The sequence below is a fragment of the Leopardus geoffroyi genome, chromosome A2, assembly GCF_018350155.1.
Source record: "Leopardus geoffroyi isolate Oge1 chromosome A2, O.geoffroyi_Oge1_pat1.0, whole genome shotgun sequence".
In the NCBI taxonomy this organism is placed as follows: Eukaryota; Metazoa; Chordata; class Mammalia; order Carnivora; family Felidae; genus Leopardus; species Leopardus geoffroyi.
The window spans coordinates 11,055,123-11,078,122 of NC_059331.1; the positions used below are offsets into that span (position 1 = coordinate 11,055,123).

At 41.6% G+C, this 23,000-nt stretch overlaps 1 protein-coding gene across 1 annotated transcript; it reads left to right on the top strand.

Annotated features, from left to right (window-relative positions):
- Nucleotides 1-7,735: 7,735 nt before the first annotated feature.
- LOC123605436 (olfactory receptor-like protein OLF4) lies at nt 7,736-8,564 on the top strand. Its single transcript, XM_045492306.1, is given in 2 exon segments — nt 7,736-8,509; nt 8,511-8,564. Coding segments are annotated over 2 exon segments (828 nt in total).
- The last annotated feature ends 14,436 nt before the right edge of the window (nt 8,565-23,000 follow it).

A 23,000-nucleotide genomic window follows, 5' to 3' on the forward strand; every position in this document is an offset into this window, starting at 1 on the left:
TACATCGGGTCAACTCCAAAGAAAACATTTAAGAGTGAAGAAGTTGTGTATGTACATGAGTGTGTGCACATGCATACATCTTTCAAATAAACACACTCACCCACATATGTGCACATATACACAGACTCATTTATAAGCCCACCTAGTACGTTGAAAGGAAACTTGAGAGAAAGTTGCAGAATATTGAAATGAAAAGGAATGTTTACATCAATGTGAAATTGAAAGAATGTAGTATTTTGTACACAAAAAATTATTTAGTTATTTTTAAAGTTTATTTAGAGAGAGAGAGAGGGAGGGGCAGAGAAAAAGGGAGAGAGAGAATCCCAAGCAGACCCTCTGCTGTCAGTGTGGAGCCCAACATGGGGCTCGGTCCCACAAACCGTGAGATCATGAGCTGAGCCAAAATCAAGAGTCGGACGCTTAACTCACTGAGCCACCCAGGACCCCCTGGACACAAAGTTTTAAAGTAGCATGAGTGACTTAATTTAAAAAAAAAAACTTAGGGTGATTTATTTTTTTTAATTTTTTTAACATTTACTTATTATTGAGAGACAGAGACAGAGCATGAGCATGGGAGGGGCAGAGAGAGAAGGAGACACAGAATCCAAGGCAGGCTCCAGGCTCTGAGCTGTCAGCACAGAGCCTGACTCAGGGCTTGAACTCACAAACCGTGAGATCATGACCTCAGCTGAAGTCCAACGCTTAACCGACTAAGCCACCCAGGCACCCCTTGGGTAATTATTTTTAAATAATGAATTACTCTTCCTATCTTAATGCCACAAAGACCTCAAAATCAGAACCATATTTACATTTATGCAGTGGACCAAACACTTCCAAATGAACTCTAGGTCTCTACTCAATGTGGGATTTCAACACTTGATACCTTGGCCCAAGGAAAGTTAACTGAATGATTTGAGAAGTTCAAACGCAGTTCCTGTGAACAATATCTTATTGGATAAATATCTGGATTAGATTCCTTTTGCTGTTGTCATACTAACGTCTCAAGACAAATAATTCGCTGAAAGTTCTAGAGATCAGAAGCATGAAAGGGATCTCACTGGGCTACAATAATGATGTCCATGGGTGGCGATCTTCACGGATGCTCCGGAGGAGAACAGCCCCTTTCCCTGCTCCACAGTCTACAGGGCCCACAATTCTTACCTCACAGCCTTTCCTCCATCTTGGAAACCAACAGAACAGTACTTTCCAATGTCTCTCTGACTCCCATGTTTTTCCCTTTTCTTCCACATTTAGAGGACCGTTGTGATTACACCAGACCAGTGTGGATAATCCAAGCTTATCTCCTTCCTTTTTTTTTAAGCTTCTTTATTTTGAAGTTTATTTCTTTATTTTGAAAGAGAGGGAGAGACAGAGAGCGCAGCGTGGAGGGTGGGGGCAGAGAGAGAGGGAAAGGGAGAATCCCAAGCAGGCTGCACAATGTCAGCAAGAAGTCTGACGCAGGGCTCAATCTCACAGTTCATGAGATTGTGACCTGAGCCAAAACCAAGAGTCAGACACTTAACCAGCCTAGCCACCCAGGCGCCCCCAACCAGGCTGATCTTCTTATCCTCAGATAATGATTCAGAGCTTTACTCCATCTGCTATCTTAATTACCCTGCCACGTAAGCTAACATTTTCAAACGTTCTTCAAGATGAATCTTTTGGAGGCCCTTATTCCGCCTACCACAAAATCTTCCTTTTCATATATTATTTAATATCCCTCAAGAGCCCTTCTATTTAAAAACTCAAGCGTAGAATCTTTCACCGCCCAAAGAGTGAGTGAAATACTACTCTTTCAAAAATACGTGCAAGGAAGATAGATTCCTGGTGGATAAGACCTAGAAGCACCTACACGTGGATCTCACACAGGACATCAGCTTCGCTCCCTAACTGTGACCCATAGACCGGGATCCCCAGCATCAATACCACCCACCCAGGAGCTTGTTAGAAATGCGGAGCCCCTGGGCCCACCAGAGGCCTGATGAATCAGAATTGGTGTCTTTTCTTTTTTAATTTTTTTAATGTTTATTTTTGAGAGAGATAGAGAGAAACAGAGGGCGAGCAGGGGAAGGGTAGAGAGAGAGGGAGACATAGAACCCAAAGGAGGCTCCAGGTTCTGAGATGTCAGCGCAGAGCCCGACTCAGGGCTCGAACTCATGAACCGCGAGATTGTGACCTGAGCCGAAGTAGGACGCTCAACCGTCTGAACCACCCAGGCACCCCTGGAATTTGTTTTTTAATTTTTTTTTCAGAGACAGAGAGTGCATGGGGGGCGGGGAGGGGCAGAGATAGGAAGAGAGAGAATCCCAAGCAAGATCCATGCTGTCAGCACAGAGCCGGTCACAGGGCTCCATACCATGAACCATGAGACCATGACCTGAGCTGAAATCAGGAGTCAGACACTTAACCTACCGAGCCCTCAGGCACCCCCAAAATTTGCATTTTCGACTGCTGGATAAATTACTTTTGTTGGGTGCTGTCCTGTGGGTTGAGGAGTTTGAGAGCATCCCTTCAGACATGGCCAAACATCCCAGGGCGAAGTCATCTCTGGTTGAGAACCACTGGGCCAGAATTTCAGAACTGAAAGCACCCTGACATAATTCTCATCAAAACTCCATTCCCTACTTGCTTTATACATTAAAGCAGCACATTAAATCTCTCTGAGCCTGATTTCTACAACCGAGAATGGCGTTCCTAAAAGTATAGCCTCACAGAAAGCACGTTTAAAAAAAAAACTGACACTCCCTACAATGTGCTAAGTAAGCTAGGTTATGGTGCAGGAAATGTAAATGTGTCTCTTATAATTAATAAACACTTTAGGGTGAGGGACTAAATGGCAGTTCTTAACCTGTGATCTATGAAATTCCTAATTGTTTTGGCTAAACTATCATGAAGCCAAGGAGTGTAGTACCCAAGGTTATACACTAAAGGAACAAATTTCTCCCCCTTCTTGAAGAAGGAAATAGTAATTTTCTAAAGATATCAGGGGTGTGCCTCCACCACAGATCAATGCATTGAAGACCTAAGGGAAGTAGTCTGATGAATTCCTCTGTGTTAGATTTTCGAGAAAACTTGAAGCCAGGGTTGTAATGAGGTGCTGGGAGGTGTAGACCTCCGGAAACAGGAAAACTAATGGAGACAATGTAATAAAAACGGAATTCACCTGGCATGCAATGTAGTCTCCTAGGAACAGAGAATCTGCCAGAAATATTTCCGTTGTGTCCAGACCAGTATCCCTAGGAGACATCATGCACTTAAAGGCTGGAGCACCAAGAGATAAAAATGCCTCCCGAGCACATGCGGGGAGCTGTAAATATCTCTTCTGCTGCACAACCTCAGCATGTGCGTTTTCACTGGACAGAACATGGTTGTTGCTCTTGGAGTCCTACATCTGGCCAGGAGACCAATGCTCGATGCCTCCCTGGTGCCTTGTCTGGGGACTGAGTCTGATGTCCATCGTCAACTATCCAGGGAGGAATTTTGACTTCCAAAGGGAGAACTTGCCTTGTGAGTTCACGTGCAGGTGAGTTCAAGAGCCCAACAGACACTGCAGGAAAGGATCAAAGCAAATGGAAGGCAAGAACTCGTACTGGAGGTCACTGAGAAAAATCCAGCATAGCCCAGATGCCAGAGATTACTGTCATTGTTGGCTGGCGTTACCAAAACAATTATTTTGTTTATTTATGATGCTTTAAAAAGTGGATATTGCAGTCAGAAATGCAAGGATCCATGTTGGTAATTAAAATGATAATAATGGAAGCCCAATTTGAAGGAAAGAAGAAGGCACAAAGTGCTTCCAGGAAAAGTAAAACATAAGTACAAGGATCTTATTAATTAATGGGAGTACACAAACAGGGTATTGGCTGTGGAGAGACATGCAGTGAAGCAAGGGCATTTCTTTTTATTTTAATGGGACATCTTAGACTATGCTTCCATATAGATGAAAAGATCCAGAGCAAGGAACAATTGCAAATACATCCTTGCAATAGTGGTGCACGAAACATACACACATTATCTTCTCTCATTCTGGGTATTGGAAAAAAATTGTGATTAATACATGGAATTAGGTTTGCTAATGAGCTTTATTTTGCATTATTTTATAACCTGTGCGGCTGAATGTACTTGTGGGTTTGTTAGTCATTTGACAGCTTCTCTGTTAAAAATTGTCTGTGCAAATCCTTTCCTTTTGGATGGTGTTCTACAAGTGTTTAGATTTCTTTTTAATCCTTGGGGCACCTGGCCGGCTCAGTCGATGGAGTGTGTGGCTCTTGATCTTGGAGCTGTGAGGTTGAGCCCCACGTTAGATGCAGAGATTGCTTGAAAATAAGAGCTTGAAAAAACAAAAATAAAAATTTGACACCTCGTAACAAAGAATTGGAGTTTTTATACAAACTGTCGGCCATTTAGTTCTTTTATGTATGTATAAATGTATTTGTGAGGAATGTATGAAAGTTTATGAATTTTGTGTGGTCAAATCTATCAGTCAGTCATATCGGGCTCTCTCAATTGCTTAAAAATTTTTCTTGAGGTATAACTGACATACAACATCCTATTAGTTTCAGGCATACAACATAATGATCCCATACTTGTATATATCACAAAATGATCACCACAGCTGTCACTGTGCATAGTCACAAAATATTTTTCTGTGATGAGGACTTTCAAGATCTACTCTCGGGGCGCCTGGGTGCTCAGTCGGTTAAGCGTCCAACTTCGGCTCAGGTCATGATCTCACGGTTCGTGGGTTTGAGCCCCACATCGGGCTCCATGCTGATAGGCCAGAGCCTGGAGCCTGCTTCGGATTCTGTGTCTCCCTCTCTTTCTGTCCCTCCCCCACTCGTGCTCTCTCTCTGTCTCTCAAAAATGAATACGTGTTTAAAAAAAAAAAAAGAAAAAAAAAGAAACAATAGACTTAACAGAATGTCATTCTCACTGATAATCTTTGTTCCAGAAGTTCTTAGTTTCTTTTAAAATTTCTTTTCCACTTTATGCATGTATACATATTCACACACTTGCATACAAATGCTTCAATAAGATGCTATGCACATCTTTATGTTTCAGTGCGGCCTTTTCTTCTACCTTGTGTTCCTTTTTCCTTCTTTCTTTTTTTTTATTTTTTAAAATTTTTTAACGTTTTTATTTATTATTCAGAGACAGAGAGACACAGAGCATGAGCAGGGGAGGGGCGGAGAGATGGAGAGACACAGAATCCGAAGCAGGCTCCAGGCTCCTAGCTGTCAGCACAGAGCCCCACGCGGGGCTCGAACTCACAAACCGTGAGATCATGACCTGACCCGAAGTTGGACGCTTAACTGACTGAGCCACCCAGGCATCCCCCCTCCTTTTTCCTCCTTTCTTAATAATTCTTCGTGGACTTGCCTCCCATCCACTAATATAATGCTGGCTCCTTATTTCAACATCTGTGTCACCTTCAAGACGTTGCTGTGCAACTCACACATGCAACGGTCATTCATCTTTTTTCTTAATATATCACTGCTATGAAAATATTTGGGGACTATTAAGTTAAGACCATGCTTCTCAACCTGGGGCAATCTTGTCCCCCAGGGAACGCTGAAGTGATATGCAGATATTTGTCACTGTGAGGCTGGGAGGGGCAGGCGGCCGTCAAGGATGCTGCTAAACAACGTAGAATTCCCAGGTAGACACCACCACAGAGGAGGATGTGGCCCAGAATGTCAAGCAGAGCACAGATTGAGAAACCCTAAGCTGAAGAAAATCTGTATTTTGAATATTTATAGCTGCCTTCAGATTGCTTCCCCATCTTTCCACGCTTCCCATTTCTGCCAGCATGATTAGAGAGTGCCCCTGTCACTGCCAGTTAAGAAGTTCCGTCCCCAATCAACATGGCAGCCCATCTCAGGCTTTCCTGGGAGATGGGTGTGAAAGGTAAATCCTTCTTGTTATTTTCTCAAACGCTCTACAGTGTCTTGTCAAAAAAGATAAAAACCCAAAGAACGGGAATAACAAAGAAAAGGTGCCACATAAGAAGAGTGAGAAAGAAACTTGCTTCATCCAAAACCAGGCCATATAAATCAATCGGTCAAATACATGCAGACCAGCCAGAAGGAAAGCAAGCCTTCAGCTCCTTGATTTCAAAATAGCCCAACTTCTGAATTAGTTAACATATAGTGTAGTATTGGTTTCAGAAGTAGATACTACGGATTTGTCACTTGCATATAACACCCAGCACTCATCCCAACAAGCGGCCTCAATACCCCTCACCCATTTAGCCCATCCCCTCGCCCACCTCCCCTCCAGCAACCCTCAGTTTGTCCTCTGTATTTAAGAGTCTTTTGTGGTTTCCTCCTCATGCCCATTTCATTTCTCTCTTTTCTCTGTGTTTACTGAACAGATTGCCCATGTTTTCTTTGAATTTATGTGAAGTAGAAAATGAGCATACTGATGGGGAGCCCCAAGTTTATTTGCCCGTAGGAATTTCTGGGTACCATTTCCACATTCTGTAGGGGACAGATAACAAGATCTGGCCAGCTTGAGGTGTATCTATTGCTGGCCTAACTAGTGTAGCTGGGTGTGATAAAGGCATGACAGTCAGTAGCCCACGAGGCCATAGTGGGTCATGGGGTGTGTGTATGTGTGTGTGTTGTGAACTGAGGTTAATCCTCAGAGCAGGGATGCCAGGGCTCGCGTATTCCAAGGTAATTCTTATTGACAGGGGCCAGAACTCAGTCAACAGAAGTTATTAATGGGGATGTCCATTTCAACTCACAAGACACTTTTATAACAAAATTAATAAAGTCCTTCAAAAAACTCATAAGTGAGGGATTTGCTGTGTCTTTAAGTGTCAGCTGTTGTGGGCTGGCCTCTCCATTCAACACACACTGGCACCACCTCTCACCACACTCCTTCTGGCTCTTTCCCCTTGACACCTGGCTTTCTTTTGACACATGATTTTCTGAAACAAGCCCCTTCCTCAGGCCCTTTGCACAGACCTTTGCCCCTGCTGGGCACACACTTTCTGAGATCACCTCAACTTCCTTCCTATCTCCCTCGAGGTCCTGTTCAAATGTCATCCTTTTCTTCACAGCCCCTGTCACCATCTGACATGTTATTTGATTATTTTTATTTGCTTATCATTCTTTCCCCATTCTAGGATGATAAGGAATTTTGTTTTTCAGCACCCTATATTCATTGCATATACAGTGCCTTGAACGTGATCAATAATCAGTATGTACTCTTTAAAGGGGTAAAAATATTCTCCATAAAACAAGACCATACATTATGCTCAAGGAGCCGATTGAGAGTAGAAATGGAATTTTTAATAAAAAATGGTGCTAGGGATGCCCTAATGGGGTTGAGACCATACACCTATATTGTTTTCACTCATATGTGGATCTTGAGAAACTTAACAGAAGACCATGGGATAGGGGAAGGTGGCGGGGGGGGAGGGGGGAGTTACAAACAGAAAGGGAGGGAGGCAAACCATAAGAGACTCTTAAATACAGAGAACAAACTCAGGGTTGATGGGGTTGGGAGAGAGGGGAAAGTGGGTGATGGGCATTGAGGAGGGCGCCTGTAGGGATGAGCGCTGGGTGCTGTATGGAAACCAATTTGAGAATAAAATATATTTTAAAATTTTTTAAAAGAAACGAATTTCATGACTCTAAAGTATAAATGGTAGTACTCACACTAAGTTACTAGCTTGTGTGAAAATTAGTCATTTATTTCTCTGTATCCTGGTAGTCATCTCCAACCCATGGAGCCAAGGAACCTTACAGCCATGTCAGAATTTCTTCTTCTGGGATTTTCAGAGGAACCAGCATTCCAGCCCTTCATATTTGGGCTTTTCCTCTCCATGTACCTGATCACTGTGTTTGGGAACCTGCTCATCATCCTGGCCGTCAGCTCTGACTCCCACCTCCACACGCCCATGTACTTCTTCCTGGCCAACCTGTCCTTTGTAGACATCTGCTTCACCTCCACCACCGTCCCAAAGATGCTCTGGAACATCCAGACCCAGAGCAAAGTCATAACCTATGAGGACTGCATCACCCAGATGTATTTTTTCCTACTCTTCGCGGGATTGGATAACTACATCCTGACCGTGATGGCCTATGACCGATTTTTGGCCATCTGTCACCCCCTGCACTACACGGTCATCATGAACCCCCGGCTCTGTGGGCTGCTGGTTCTGGTGTCTTGGATCATGAGTGTCCTGCATTCCTTGTTACAAACCTCAGTGGTGCTGCGACTGTCCTTCTGTACAGACTTGGAAATCCCTCACTTCTTCTGTGAAATTAAACAGGTGGTCCAACTTGCCTGTTCTGACACCTTTCTTAATGACATGGTGATGTATTTTGGAGCTGGGTTGCTGGGTGGGGGCCCCCTTGCTGGGATCCTTTACTCTTATTCTAAGATAGTTTCTTCCATATGTGGCATCTCATCAACTCAGGGCAAGTATAAAGCATTTTCCACCTGTGCATCCCACCTTTCTGTGGTCTCCTTATTTTACTGTACGAGCCTAGGTGTGTACCTTAGCTCCGCTGCTACCCAGAGCTCACACTCGGGTGCCACGGCCTCGGTGATGTACACGGTGGTCACGCCCATGCTGAACCCCTTCATCTACAGCCTAAGGAACAGAGACATAAAGAGGGCTCTGAAAAAATCCTTTGGAAAGGAAACTATGAAAGGACCAATTGCCCTGGGGCAATTGCACCTGATGGCAGAACTCAAAGCTTGAGAGCCAGAAATGGCAATTCTTTGATCAGATTGTGGAAGTAGAAGTTGCTACTTCTATTGATTTCCTGGAACATCTCTTTCTTCGACATCAACTTCTCTGTACACTTTAGGTAACATACTATATTACCCTTTCTGCGCTCTGGTGTTTAATAGTGTTTCCCTTAGTTGTTTTCCTCCTCTTCTGAATTCATTCCCAATTTTGGACGATATTGGAAATTCCCACTTATTCTGTGAGATTCTATGGGTTTGTTAAGAATACCCTCTTCTTAAATGAAATATATCATCCTGAGCAGTTTTTCTTTTGTTTTACTAAAAAATAATCATGAGTTGTACTACACGATGGAAAAAAAACACATTTGGCCCAAATTATAAAATTCCATAAGAGACAAAATCTGAAAGCACAACTCACCACTTCTGTGTCCATCATTCCTTTAGATATCTGTTCTTCCTGAAAATGTAGACTTTAACCTATGGTGTGTTTTATAACAAGTCATTGGGCTTTATTCTCCTCCTTAGGATACTGTTTTCTTATTCAGTGTTCACGTAATCACTAGCAAAAGCGATACTCAGATACATGTCTCCAGGTGTAGTCTACATAGAAACACAAATTCCAAGAAATAATTTGGCATAATATGGCCACAGAGTCAGAGATGAAGCAAAATTTCAGTCATGCATCTGTTACTATGCGAACGAATGTTTTCCTGCTATACATTTGCTTAATGACGATGTGAGACTGGCATCCGTGTGTCAGGGGGTCTATCACTGGGGCCAAAAATCATTTGCATACTTATGTTTCCTATTTCCTTGTGTTCCTGTTTCTTCCTGAAAACGTCCATGTCTCCCTAAAACTATGATTCACTGGAGTACAATTGCATACGATAAGCTGCATATATTTAATGTATACAATTTGCTGAATTACAGGAGGCATATAAAAATTAAGTTTATAGGGAAACATGGGGCTGTCTCTGCAGGGCGAGGGGTGAGACTCCTGCAGCGAAGGACACAGAAAGGGGACACCCTGGCCTCTGTGCCACTGCTCACACTTTGTCCTTGTTGCAGATGCCCTCCTGAGGGGCATCCCACAACCCATTTGATGAGTGCCAAGTAGGACCAGGAGACGGAACAGAAGAGTGACATACTACTTATGAAGGAGATGAAAGTTTCATGGAATTGAGTCCAGTTGCATTTCAATATAGGAGAGGTGACAATGGTGATCCCAAAAACTTCTCTTTTTTTTAATATCTATTTATTTGGGGGACAGCGCAAGCAGGGGAGGGGCAGAGAGAGAGAAGGAGACACAGAATCCGAAGCAGGCTCCAGGCTCTGAGCTGTCAGCACAGAGCCTGATGTGGGGCTCGAACTCACAAACTGTCAGATCACTACCTAAGCTAGAGTGGACGCTCTACTGATTGAGCCACCCAGGTGTCTCCCAAAGCCTTGTTGAAAGAGATTTCCTGGAAAGGGGCATGCATTTACAATGCTAGTGAGAATGCAAACTGGTGCAGCCACTCTGGAAAATAAGATGAAGATTCCTCAAAAATAAGAACTGGAGTTACTCTACAACCCAGCAATGGCACTACGAGGTATTTATCCAGAGGACACAAAAATGCTAATTAAAAGGGGCACATGCATCCCAATGTTCATAGCAGCACTACCAACCATAGCCAAATTATGGAAAGAGCCCAAATGCCCATCAACTGTTTAATGAATAAAGATGATGTGTCGTATGTGTATGTGTGTGTGTGTGTGTATATATATATATATATATATATAATTGAATATTAGTGATCAAAAGGAATGAAATATTGCCAGTTGCAACACGTGGACAGAACCAGAAAGTACCATGCTAAGCAAAATAATTCAGAAGAAAACAAATATCCTATGGTTCCACATATGTAGAATTTAAGAAAAAAAACAGATGAACGTAAGGGAAATGAAGGAAAAATAAGATCAAAAGAGAGAAGGAGGCAAACCATAAGAGATTCTTAAATACTGAGAACAAACTGAGGGTTGCTGGAGGGGAGGTGGGTGGGGGGGGGGTGGACTAAATGAATGATGGGCATAAAGGAGGGCACATGTTCAGATGAGCGCTGGGTGTTATATGTAAGTGATGAATCACTAAACTCCACTCCTGAAATCATTATCACCCTATATGTTAACTAACTTGGATTCAAATAACATTTAAACTTTTATAAAACACTTTTTTTTTTGTAAAAACGTTTTAAGCTGAAAGTTCATGAATAGATCTGGTTGTATGAAATTATTTGCACACACTCGCCTTAATAAAAGGTGAAATGTTAAAAAAAAAAGATTATATACTACATGACTCCCTTTGGGTATAATTCAAAAAGATGCACAGTAAGTTTTAACTGCTTTGTCATGTTATTGTTAACATTTCATCACCCTGAGCCTCAATTTCCCTATTTCTGAAGGGAATGTGGGGCAATGAACCCTAACTTCAGGCAGGTGGTGTCAGGAATAAATGAAACGTGTAGAAGCACTTCTTCGAGTCCAAAGAAAATGTTCAAGGTTAGGAGTCTCAGTATGTATATGTGTGTGTACATTTGTATACATGTTTCTGTCAAATAAATGTATCCACACACATACAGGTAGACACCAGAGAGTTATTGAAATCCCATCTGTTATGTTGAAAGAAAACCTGAAAGTTGGAGGGGATAAAATTGAAAAGAATAAACATTCAAATCAGCATAAAATAGAAAGAATGTAGAATTTTGACACAAAAGTTTAAAGTAGAGTGAAAGACCTTAATTTTAATAGGGAAATGTTTTCTATCTCAAATTTTCAAAGGCCTCCGAGTCAAAACCACGTTTACCTTTATGCAGTGGGATATCACTGTCCAGAGAATGAGGCAATATATCTCCAAACTAAAACTAGTTTTCTCTTTCCATTTAATGTGGGATGTCCATACCAAATGCCTTGACCCTAGGGAAAGTTCACTGAATGAGCTGAAATGCTCAAACTCTGTTCCTACAAGCAATATTTTTCCAAACAAATGTCTGTAATCAATTTCTGTTGCTGCAGAAACAAGTGATCACACTCGTGGCTTAACACAAAGATTTATCCGAAGTTTGTGGAAGGTCAGAAGCCTGAAATGGGTCTCATTGGGCTAATATCAAGAGGTCTGCAGGGCTGTGATCCTTCTGGACACTCTAGAGGAGAATTCACTCCATTTCCTTTTTCCCTTTTTAGTGGCTACCTGCATTTCTTGTTTTATGGCCCTTCTTCCAACGTCAAAGCCAACAGCGTAGAGTCTGAAAATGTCTCTCTGATTCCAAATCTTTGTCCTCCCCCTCCCACATTTAGAGGACACCTGTGATTACACTAGTTCCATCCAGATAATCCAGGCCAATCTTTTTTTATATAAAGATCAGTGATTAGGGGCGCCTGGGTGGTGCAGTCGGTTAAGCATCCGACTTCAGCCAGGTCACGATCTCGCGGTCCGGGAGTTCGAGCCCCGCGTCGGGCTCTGGGCTGATGGCTCAGAGCCTGGAGCCTGTTTCCGATTCTGTGTCTCCCTCTCTCTCTGCCCCTCTCCCGTTCATGCTCTGTCTCTCTCTGTCCCAAAAATAAATAAACGTTGAAAAAAAAAAAAAAAAAGATCAGTGATTAGCAGCTTTATGCCATCTACTGGCCACATTCCCCTTGCTCTGTAAACAAATATTTTCAAAAGTTCTTTGGATTGGGACACCTTTGGAAGCCTACAAAGTGTTTTTTTTCAAATATAAAATAATTGATGTCACTCACTGACCATAGAATTCATCAACACCTATAGAATTGTGTGAAAAACATTTCTTTCAGGGGCACCTGGGTGGCTCAGTCAGTTAACTGTCCAACTCTTGACCTTGGCTCAGGTCATGATCTCATGGTTAGTGAAATCAAGCCCAACAGCTGTCTCTATGATGACAGCCTAGAGCCTCTCTCTCTCTCTGTCTCTCTCTCTCTCTCTTTCTCTCCTTCTCTCTCAAAATAAAGATAAATATTAAAAGAAAACAATTTTTCTTTCAAAATGACAAACACAGAAGATTCTTGGTGGAGAAGACCTAAAACTACCTACATGTGACTCTAACACAGGAGCACAGACTTGCTCTCTACCTGTGATCCATAGATCAGAACATGCAATATCATCACCACCTGGTTGTTTGTAGAAGGACAAACTCCCTGGAATCCCGGAGACCTGATGAACCAGGTCAGGGCATTTTAACTACAAACTTTGGTGGTTTGTACACACAATGAAGATAGAGCCATATTTTTCACCTACTCACTGTTGACATTTGGAGCTGGGTAAATATTTGTGCTGGGTGCTGTCCTTTGGGTTATAGAGGTTTGACAGCATCCCTTAAGACACGGCCAAATATCCACAGAGGCAAAATCATGCCTGATTGAAAACCATGGTGCTGAGGTTTGAGAACTGGAAGTATCATGAGAGAAATCCAATTAAGGATTCATCCAGTATTACATTTATAACTGTGGTCTTAGGATTTGTAATAAAAATATATATTTGGGGAGAGGAGTTAAGGTGGCAGAGCAGCATGGAGACCCTGAGCTTGTCTCATCCCTGAAACGCAGCTAAATCGGCACGAAACCATTTTGAACACCTAGGAAATGGATCCAATGATTAACACAACAGTCTGCATGACTTGAGCCACAGAACTCAGCAGGTGTGTGGGGCAGAGAGGTGAACCGGGGGAGAAAAAAAAGCTGCAGAGGGTAGGGAGCCATTTGCAGGGAGAAGACAGAGAGAAAAAGGGAAAGGGGAAGAGAACAGCATATCAGGATGGTGCAAGAAAAGCAGCTGGAAAGAAAGAGAGAGAAAGAGTGAAAACACTTTCAGGGGAATGGACAATCGAACTATTGACACAAAGAAAAGAGAGGGTTTTGGTACCATAAGGATTCTGTATACAGTGGAGTGCAGAGTCTGAAGTTTTGGAGCTCAGTGTCTGGGGGTGCTCTGGTGAGGAAGCAAGATGAATTCCCAGGATCAGGAGTGGGCCTGAGGGGTGTCACACACAGGAAGAAGTCATCCCCCTGCTTGGAGTGCATTTGGTAGAGGCCATACGGCCTCCCCATAGGCAAAGGTCCCAGCAGAGCCTGGAGAGCAGCCACATTTGCTGGTACTGGGACAAAGATGCCAGAGTGCAGTGACATCTGGCACTGGCTGTATGTTGTGATTTGCCAAAATCTCTGAAACTCTATCACTGCACAGTCACATGAACAGCACCCAGTCATTGTTCAGTGAGATCCTCCCCCAGAGAGTCAGAGTGGGTCAAAGACACAAGGGTCTCTAAAGTGTGAAGTTTTGAAACACAACCCCATCTGAGACAAAACTCTGGAGGGAGGTGCTGCCTGACAGGCAGGCAGCTTGGACAGGGACAGGGTAGAGAGGAGGAGTGGGCAGAGGCCTGAGAAAGGAGAGGTTCCTGATCGCAGGTGGATGAGAGCACGAAGTTCCTGCCACAGAAACTAGGGAAGCAGGTGGAAACAATTTCCATCTCTCACACCTGGATCCACCACAATAAGCCAAGCATCACAACCTAATGGAGAACAAAGCCATTACAAAAAGCTCTGCCAACTGCACCCTCCAAGCCCATCCCCCAGTCACTCCACCTGCTTAGTGTACAGACTATAGAGTACTTTCTAGTTTCAGTTCTAGGGGAAACTAGGTGAAACCCCATTTGGGTTTCATTCTGTTTGCTGGTTCATTTATTTGTTCATTTTCTTTGTTTCTGTTTTTGTTTAAATTGTTTTTTTTATTCTTTCTTTTCTAACTATAACTTGGATAAAGAAAGGAAATTATTTTTTACTTTATTTTTTATTTTTTAAATTTTTTATTCTATTTCCGTTTCTTTATTCTATTCTATTACATAAATGTTTTTAATTTTTTCATTTTTCTTACCTTTTTTTCCACTTCCTTTCCCGCTTATCTCTATTCTATCAAGCTTATTTCAATAAGCAAACCAAAACACACTAGGATCTAACTTTCTTTATTTGATTTTTTGTTTTGTTTTTAATTTTTTCAATTTAATCTTTTAATTTTTTTTCTACCTCCAACATGAAAAAATGAAGGAATTCATCCCAAAACAAAAAACAGGAAGAAATGATAGCCAGGGACTTAATCAATACAGATATAAGAAAGATGTCTGAACTACAATCTAGAACCACAATAAGAATACTAGTTGGTGTTGAAAAAAGCATAGAAGACACCAGAGAATCCTTTTCTGTGGAGATAAAAGAAACAAAATCTAGACAGGCTAAAATTTTAAAAGCTATAATGAGAAGTAATCTCAAAAGGATGCCACGATGGCAAGGATGGATGAAGCAGAAGAGGGAATCAGCTATTTAGAAGATAAAATTATGGAGAATAATGAAGCAGAAAAAAAGAGGGAAACAAAGGCAAAAGATCACAATACAAGACTCAGTGACTTATTATAAGAGAATAACATCCTAATCACAGGAATCCCAAAAGATGAAGAGAGAGAAAAATGATAGAAGGTTTATGTGACCAAATTATAATGGAAAACTTACCTAACCTGGGGAAAGACACAGACATCAAAATCCAAGAGGCTTAGAGAATTCCCATTAGATTCAACAAAAACCGATCATCAACAAGGCATATCATAGTCTAATTTGCAAAATACACAGAAAAGATTATGAAAGCAGCAAGGGGAAAAAGTCCTTAACCTATAAGAAAAGACCGATCAGGTTCACATCAGGCCTATGCACAGAAATTTGGCAGTCCATAAAGGAATGGCAGGATATATTTGATGTGCTGAATGGGAAAACTATGCAGCCAAGAATTCTTTATCCAGCAAGGCTGTCATTGAAAATAGGAGAGATGAAGAGTGTCCCAGAAAAACAGAAACCAAAGGAGTTTATGACCACTACATCAGCCCTGAAAGAAACTTTAAGGGGGACTCCTTGACTGGAGAAAGACAAAACAAAACAAAAAAAGACCAAAAACAACACAGACTAGAAAGGACCAGAGAACATCACCAGAAACACCAACTCTACAGGCAACACATGGTACTAAATTCATATCTTTCAGTACTCACTCTAAATGTCAATGGACTAAATGCTCCATTCAAAAGACATAGGGTATCAGAATGGATAAGAAATCAAGATCCCTCTTTTTTTCAACGTTTTTTTTTTTTTTTTTTTTTTTTTTTTTTTTTTTTTTTTTTTTTATTTTTGGGACAGAGAGAGACAGAGCATGAACGGGGGAGGGGCAGAGAGAGAGGGAGACACAGAATCGGAAACAGGCTCCAGGCTCTGAGCCATCAGCCCAGAGCCCGACGCGGGGCTCGAACTCACGGACCGCGAGATCGTGACCTGGCTGAAGTCGGACGCTTAACCGACTGCGCCACCCAGGCGCCCCTCAAGATCCCTCTTTATGATGCTCACAAATGACCCATTTTAGACCTAAAGGCACCTGCAGATTGAAAGTAAGGGGATGGAGAACAATCTATGATGCCAATGACTGTCAAAAGAAAGCTGAAGCAGCAATACTTCCATGAGACAAACTAGATTTTAAAATAAAGACTGTAACAAGAGTTGAAAAAAAGGCATTATACCATAATTAAGGGGTCTGTCCACCTAGAAGATCTAACGATTGTAGCTATTTATGCCCCCATCGTGGACACCCAAATGTATAAACCAATTAATCACAAACATACAGAAACTCATTGATAAGAATACCATAATAGTAGGGGACTTCAACACCCCAATAACAACAATGGACAGGTCATGTAAGCAGAAAATCAACAAGGAAACAATAGCTTTGAATGACACACTGGACCTGATGGACTTAACAGATATATTCAGAACATTTCATTCTAGAGCAGCAGAATACACATTTTTCTCAAGTACACACCTATTCTCCTGAATAGGTCACATACTAGGACACAAATCAGCCCTCAACAAGTACAAAAAGATCCAGATCATACATCGCATATTTTCATGCCACAATGCTATGAAACTCGAAATCAACCACAAGAAAAAAATTTGGAAAGACCGTGAATACTTGGAGATGAAAGAACATCCTACTAAAGGATGAATGGATTAACCAGGAAATTAAAAAGTACATGAAAGCCAATGAAAATGAAAACACCACAGACCAAAATCTCTGGGATGAAGCAAAGGCAGTCATAAGAGAGAAGTATATAGCAATCCAGGCCTTCCTAAAGAAGGAAGAAAGGTCTCAAATACACAACCGAACCTTATACCTAAAAGAGCTTGGAAGAAAAAAAACAGCAAATAAAGCCCAAAACCAGAAGAAGAAGGGAAATAATAAAGATTAGAGTAGAAATCAATGACATAGAAATCAAAATGCCAGTAGAACAGATTAATGAAACTAGGAGCTGGTTCTTTGAAAGAATTAACAAAATGGATAAACCCCTAACCAGATTGATCAAAAAGAAAAAGGGAAGGACCCAAATAAATAAAATCATGAATTAAAGAGGAGAGATCACAACCAATACTGCTGAAATACAAACAATAATAAGAGAATATTAGGAGAAATTATATGCCAACAAATTGGGAAATCTGGAAGAAATGGATAAATTCCTAGAAATACATAAACTACCAAATCTGAAACAGGAAAAAATAGAAAACTTGAACACACCCATAGCCAGTAGAGAAACTGAATCAGTAATCATAAATATACTAACAAACAAGAGTCCATGGCCAGATGGCTATCCAGGGGAATTCTATGAAACATTTAAAGAAGAGTTACCACCTATTCCTTTGAAGTTGCTCCAAGAAATAGAAATGGAAGGAAAACTTCCAAACTCTTTCTATGAAGCCAGCATTACCTTAATTCCAAAATCAGACAAAGACCCCACTAAAAAGAAGAACTAGAGACCAATTTCCATGATGAACATCAATGAAAAAATTCTCAACAAGATACTACCAAACCGGATCCAACTATGCATTAAAAGAATTATTCACCATGATCAAGTGGGATTTATTCCTGGGATGCGGGGCTGCTTCAGTATCCACAAATCAATCAATGTGTTACATCATATTAATAAAAGAAAGGATAAAAAACATAATCCTATCAATAGATGCAGAAAAAAAGATTTGACAAACTACAGCATTTTTCTTGTTAAAAACCCTCAAGAAAGTAGGGATAGAAGGATCATGCCTCAATATCATAAAGGCCACACAGGAAAGACCCCCTGCTAATAACATCCTCAATGGGGAAAAACTTAGAGCTTTCCCCCTCAACCAGGAACATGACAGAGATGTCCACTCTCATCATTGTTATTCAAAATAGTGTTGGAAGTCCTAGCCTCAGCAATCAGACAACACAAAGAAATAAAAGGCATCCAGATGGGCATGGAGGAAGTCAAACTTTCACTCTTCCCAGCTGACATGATACTCCATGTGGAAAATCCAAATACTGCTAGAACTGATACATGAATTCGGCAAAGTCACAGGACGTAAAATCAATGTACAGAAATCAGTTGCACTTCTATACACCAATAATAAAGCCAAAGAAAGAGAAATCAAGAATTGATCCCATTTACAATTTCACCAAAAACCATAAAATACCTAGGCAAGTAAAAAATCTATACACTGAAAACTACAGAAAGCTTATGAAAGAAATTGAATAAGGCACAAAAAAAAACCCTGAAAAAATTGCATGCCTCTGAATTGGAGGAACAAATATTGTTAAAATATCAATTCTACCCAAAGCAATCTATAAATTCAATGCAATCCAAATCAAAATAGCACCAGCATTCTTCATAGAGTTAAACAAACAATCCTTTTTTAATGTTTATTTATTTTTGAAAGAGAGACAGTGTGTGTGTGTGTGTGTGTGTGTGTGTGTAAGAGAGAGAGAGAGAGAGAGAAACAGAATCTGAAGCAGGCTCCAGGCTCTGAGCTGTCAGCACAGAGCCTAATGTGGGGCTCAAACCCATGAACTGCAAGATCATGACCTGAGTCAAGGTCAGATGCTTAACCAACTAAGCCACCCAGGTGTCCCTAGAACAAACCATTCTAAAATTTGTATGGAACCAGAAAAGACCCCAAATAGCCAAAGCAATCCTGAAAAAGGAAATCAAAGCTGGAGGCATCACAATTTCAGACTTCAAGCTGTATTACAAAGCTATAATCATCAAGACAGTATGGTCCTGGCACAAACACAGACACATAGATCAATGGAACAGAACAGAGAACCCAGAAATGGCCCCACAAATGTATGGCCAACTAATCTTTGACAAAGCAGGAAAGAATATCCATTGGAAAAAAGAGAGACTCTTCAGCAAATGGGGTTGGGAAAACTCTACAGTGACATGCAGAAGAATGAACCTGGATCACTTTCTTACGCCATACACATTAATAAATTCAAAATGGATGAAAGACCTAAACACAAGACAGGAAGCCATCAAAGTCATAGAGGAGAAAACAAGCAACAACCTCTTGGACCTCAGCCGCAGCGACTTCTTACTTGACATGTCTCTGGAGGCAAGGGAAACAAAAGAAAAAATGAACTATTGGGACCCAATCAAGATAAAAAAAACTTCTGCACAGTGAAGGAAACAACAAAACTAAAAGGCAACCGATGGAATGGGAGAAGATATTTGCAAACGACATATGAGATAAAGGGCTAGTATCCAAAATCTATAAAGAACTTATCAAACTCGACACTAAAAAACAAATAATCCAGTGAAGAGATGGGCAAAAGACATGAATAGACGCTCCTCCAAAGAAGACATCCAGATGGCTAACAGACACATAAAAAAAATTCTCAACATCACTCATCATCAGGGAAATACAAATAAAAACTACAATGAGATACCACCTTACACCTGTCAGAATGGCTAACATTAACAACTCAGGCAACAACAGTTGTTGGCCACGATGTGGAGAAAGAGGAATACTTTTGCACTGCTGGTGGGAATGCAAACTGGTGCAACCCCTCTGGAAAACAGGATGGAGATTCCTCAAAAAATTAAAAATAGAACTACCCTATGACCCAGCAATTGCACAACTAGGCATTTATCCAAAGGGTTCAAAAGTGCCAGGGGCACATGCTCCCCAATGTTTATAGCAGCACTATCGACAATAGCCAAAGTATGGAAAGAGCCCAAATGCCCACTGACTGATGAATGGATAAAAAAAGATGTGGTGTATATATACAATGGAATGTTACTCGTCAATCAAAAAGGACGAAATCTTGCCAGTTACAACAATGTGGATGGAACTAGAGGGTATTATCCTAAGCAAAATAAGTCAGTCAGAGAAAGACAAATATCATATAACTTCACTCATGTGGAATGAGTGAACATAGGGGAAAGGAAGCAAAAATGAGATAAAAACAGAGAGCAAGACAAAACTAAAGACAGTCTTAAATACAGAGAACAAACAGGGTTGCTTGTGGGGTGGTGGGTGGTGCAATGGGCTCAATGGGTGGTGAGCATTAAGGAGGGCAATGCCGGGATGAGCCCTGGGGTTCTATATAAGTAATGAATCATTAAATTCTATTTCTGATCATTTTTATACTATATGTCAACTAACTCGGATTTAAATTAAAAAGAAAACAAATATATATATATATATATATATATATATATATATATATATATATATAAAACTGGTCTACATCCCCATTTCTGATCCATAGCTCCTAAAATTCTTCCAATATCGTAAGTGATGAGAGTTGTGAAGTCGTCTTCCATCAGAGGGGCACCTGGGTGGCTCAGTCAGTGAAGCATCAACTCATAATTTTGACTCAGGTCAAGATCTCACCATTCAAGAGTTGGAACCTCACATTGGGTTCTGCTCTGACAGTGTGGAGCTTGCTTGGGATTCTCCCTTGCCCTCTCCCTTTCTGCCCCTGCCCCTCTAACATGAGGATGTTTTCTCTCTCTCTCTCTCTCTCTCTCCATCAAAATAAATAAATAAACTTTAAAAGAAAGATGTCTTCTGTCAGGATAATGGAGTGGCTTTGGGAAAACATCTAAGGAGAGGGGCTGCTTGCCAGGAGGACTAATCATATGATTAGAAGATGAACTTCACATGCCACCCCCTGACCTCTAGGGATGGGAGAGTCTCTGGAGACTGAATCTAAGCAGCAATAGCCAATGATATAATCAGTTGTGTCTACATCATGAAGCTTCCATAAAACCCAAAAGGAGGGTTCAGAGAGTTTTCAGGTTGGTAAACACATGGAGACAGGTAGAGTGGCATGCCTGGAGAAGGAATGGAAGCTCCACACCCTCTCCCCATACCTTACCCTGTGCATCTCTTCTATCTGGCATCATCTCTCCCCAAAGGCAGCACAGCTCATGAGGGAATTACTCAAGAGACACATATAAACTTGAGCATGCACAAGCTCGCCTACTGAGTCCATCATTGGACCACCTAACCTCAGACCTGGAGGTAGAGCTCCAGTTCTTGGTAGGAAAGGCCTAAAAACACCTACCCCTGACTCAAACACTGAACCACAGCCTTACTACTCAAAGATGGCTCCACAGACCAGATGGGTGGCATCAGTACCTACTGAGAAATGGTTACAATACAGGATCTCTGAGCCCCACCCATGTCCTGCCAAATCAGAGTCCAGATTTGAACAGGATCCCCAAGTGATTCATAAATACATTAATGTTGGAGAAGTTCTGGTCTAGCGTGGTGTTTCTCAACTTCTCCACTGTTGACACTGTGCTAGATAATTCTCTGTGGTGGGGGCCGTCCTGTGCACTGCATGACATGGGGCAGCATTCCTGGCCTGAACCCACTAGGTGCCAGTGGCACCTCCCTAGTTACGACAACCAAAACTTTCTCCCTTATCTTGTCAAGTGTTGTCTGAAAGCAAAATCGCCCTTGGTTGAGAGCCACTGACCCAGCGCTTGAGAACTGGAAATATCTTGGTGGATTTCCAGTCAAAGATCCTTCTGCCCCAGTTCATAACTCTGGGCAGGTCATTCCACACTTCCGAGCCCCACTTTTACAACTTTACTTTAATAAGAGTGGACTTTTCTTTAATCCCACATGAGTGAAATGATACAGTATTTGTCTTTCTGTGATTGGCTTACTTTGCTCAGCATAATGCATTCTAGCTCCACCCACATTTGGGTTGGGGAGAGAAGAGAGGGAAACAAACCAGAAGAGAATCTTAACTATAGAGAACAAATGAGGGATGAAGGAGGGAAGAAAGTGGGGGATGGGCTAGATGGGTGACAGGGATAAAGGAGGACGCTTTGAGATGAGCAGTGGGTGTTTTATGTAAGTGAAGAATCACCAAATTCTATTCCTGAAACCACTATTACACTGTATGTGAACTAAAAAAAAATCTAATTTTTTTTTAAGAAGAGTGGATTTTGTAAAAATGAAATAAGGAATCGCCATAGGTTCCTGAGCTCAGTGTATGGTGCATAAAAAGATCTAAATATATCATATAATTAACAAACTTTTTACATGGAGCACCAAATGGCAGCTCTCAATTTGTGTCACCAGCATGAATCACTTCATTGGTTAGTCAAAAACATCATGAACACAAGAGCACGGTACCCATTTGCTTACTGCACATTAACATACCTCTCTCTCTCTTATTGAGAGGAGAATAGCAATTTTCTAGAGAAACCGGGAAGTCGTCTCTGCCATAAGACAATACTTTGGAGGTCCATGAGACCTGGTTGGGCAGGTCCCTCAGTCTTAGATTTGGAGAAAAACGTTAACTCAAAATTGGGGTAAGGTGTAAGGAGGTTAGACCTCTGGAAGGCCGGCAAGAGCATGGAGAAGACATAACAAAAGCCAGATTCACCTGACTTCTAATCTGGTCTCCTGGGAGCAGAGAATTAGTAGGAAAAAAAATTCTTTTCTGTCCAGACCAGTGGCCCAGAGGGAAACAAGGTGCTCCGGCGTGGGACTAACAATGGAAACAGCGCCTAATGAGCAGACACAGGGAGCTGTAAATATCTCCTCTGCCGTCCTAACCATGGTGCTCCTTGTGCAGGACAGGACATGGTTGTTGCTCTCGGATTCCTAAGTCTGGCTGGGGGACCAATGCTTCACTCCTTCCTGCTGTCCTGTCTGGGAACAGAGCCTTGGTTTCCATCATCGACCATCCAGGGAAAATTCCAGACCTCCAATCAGAGATGCTCTTCTTATAGACTCTTGAGTCCAAGAGCTCAGCAGGTATTTCAGGAAAGCGTCAGAGAGAATGGAACCTGAGACCTTTCCCTGAGGTCACCTGAGAGCCTAACCAGCATGTCCCAGAGCCGAGAGATTTTTCTTTACTAGGTTGACTACGAAATTTG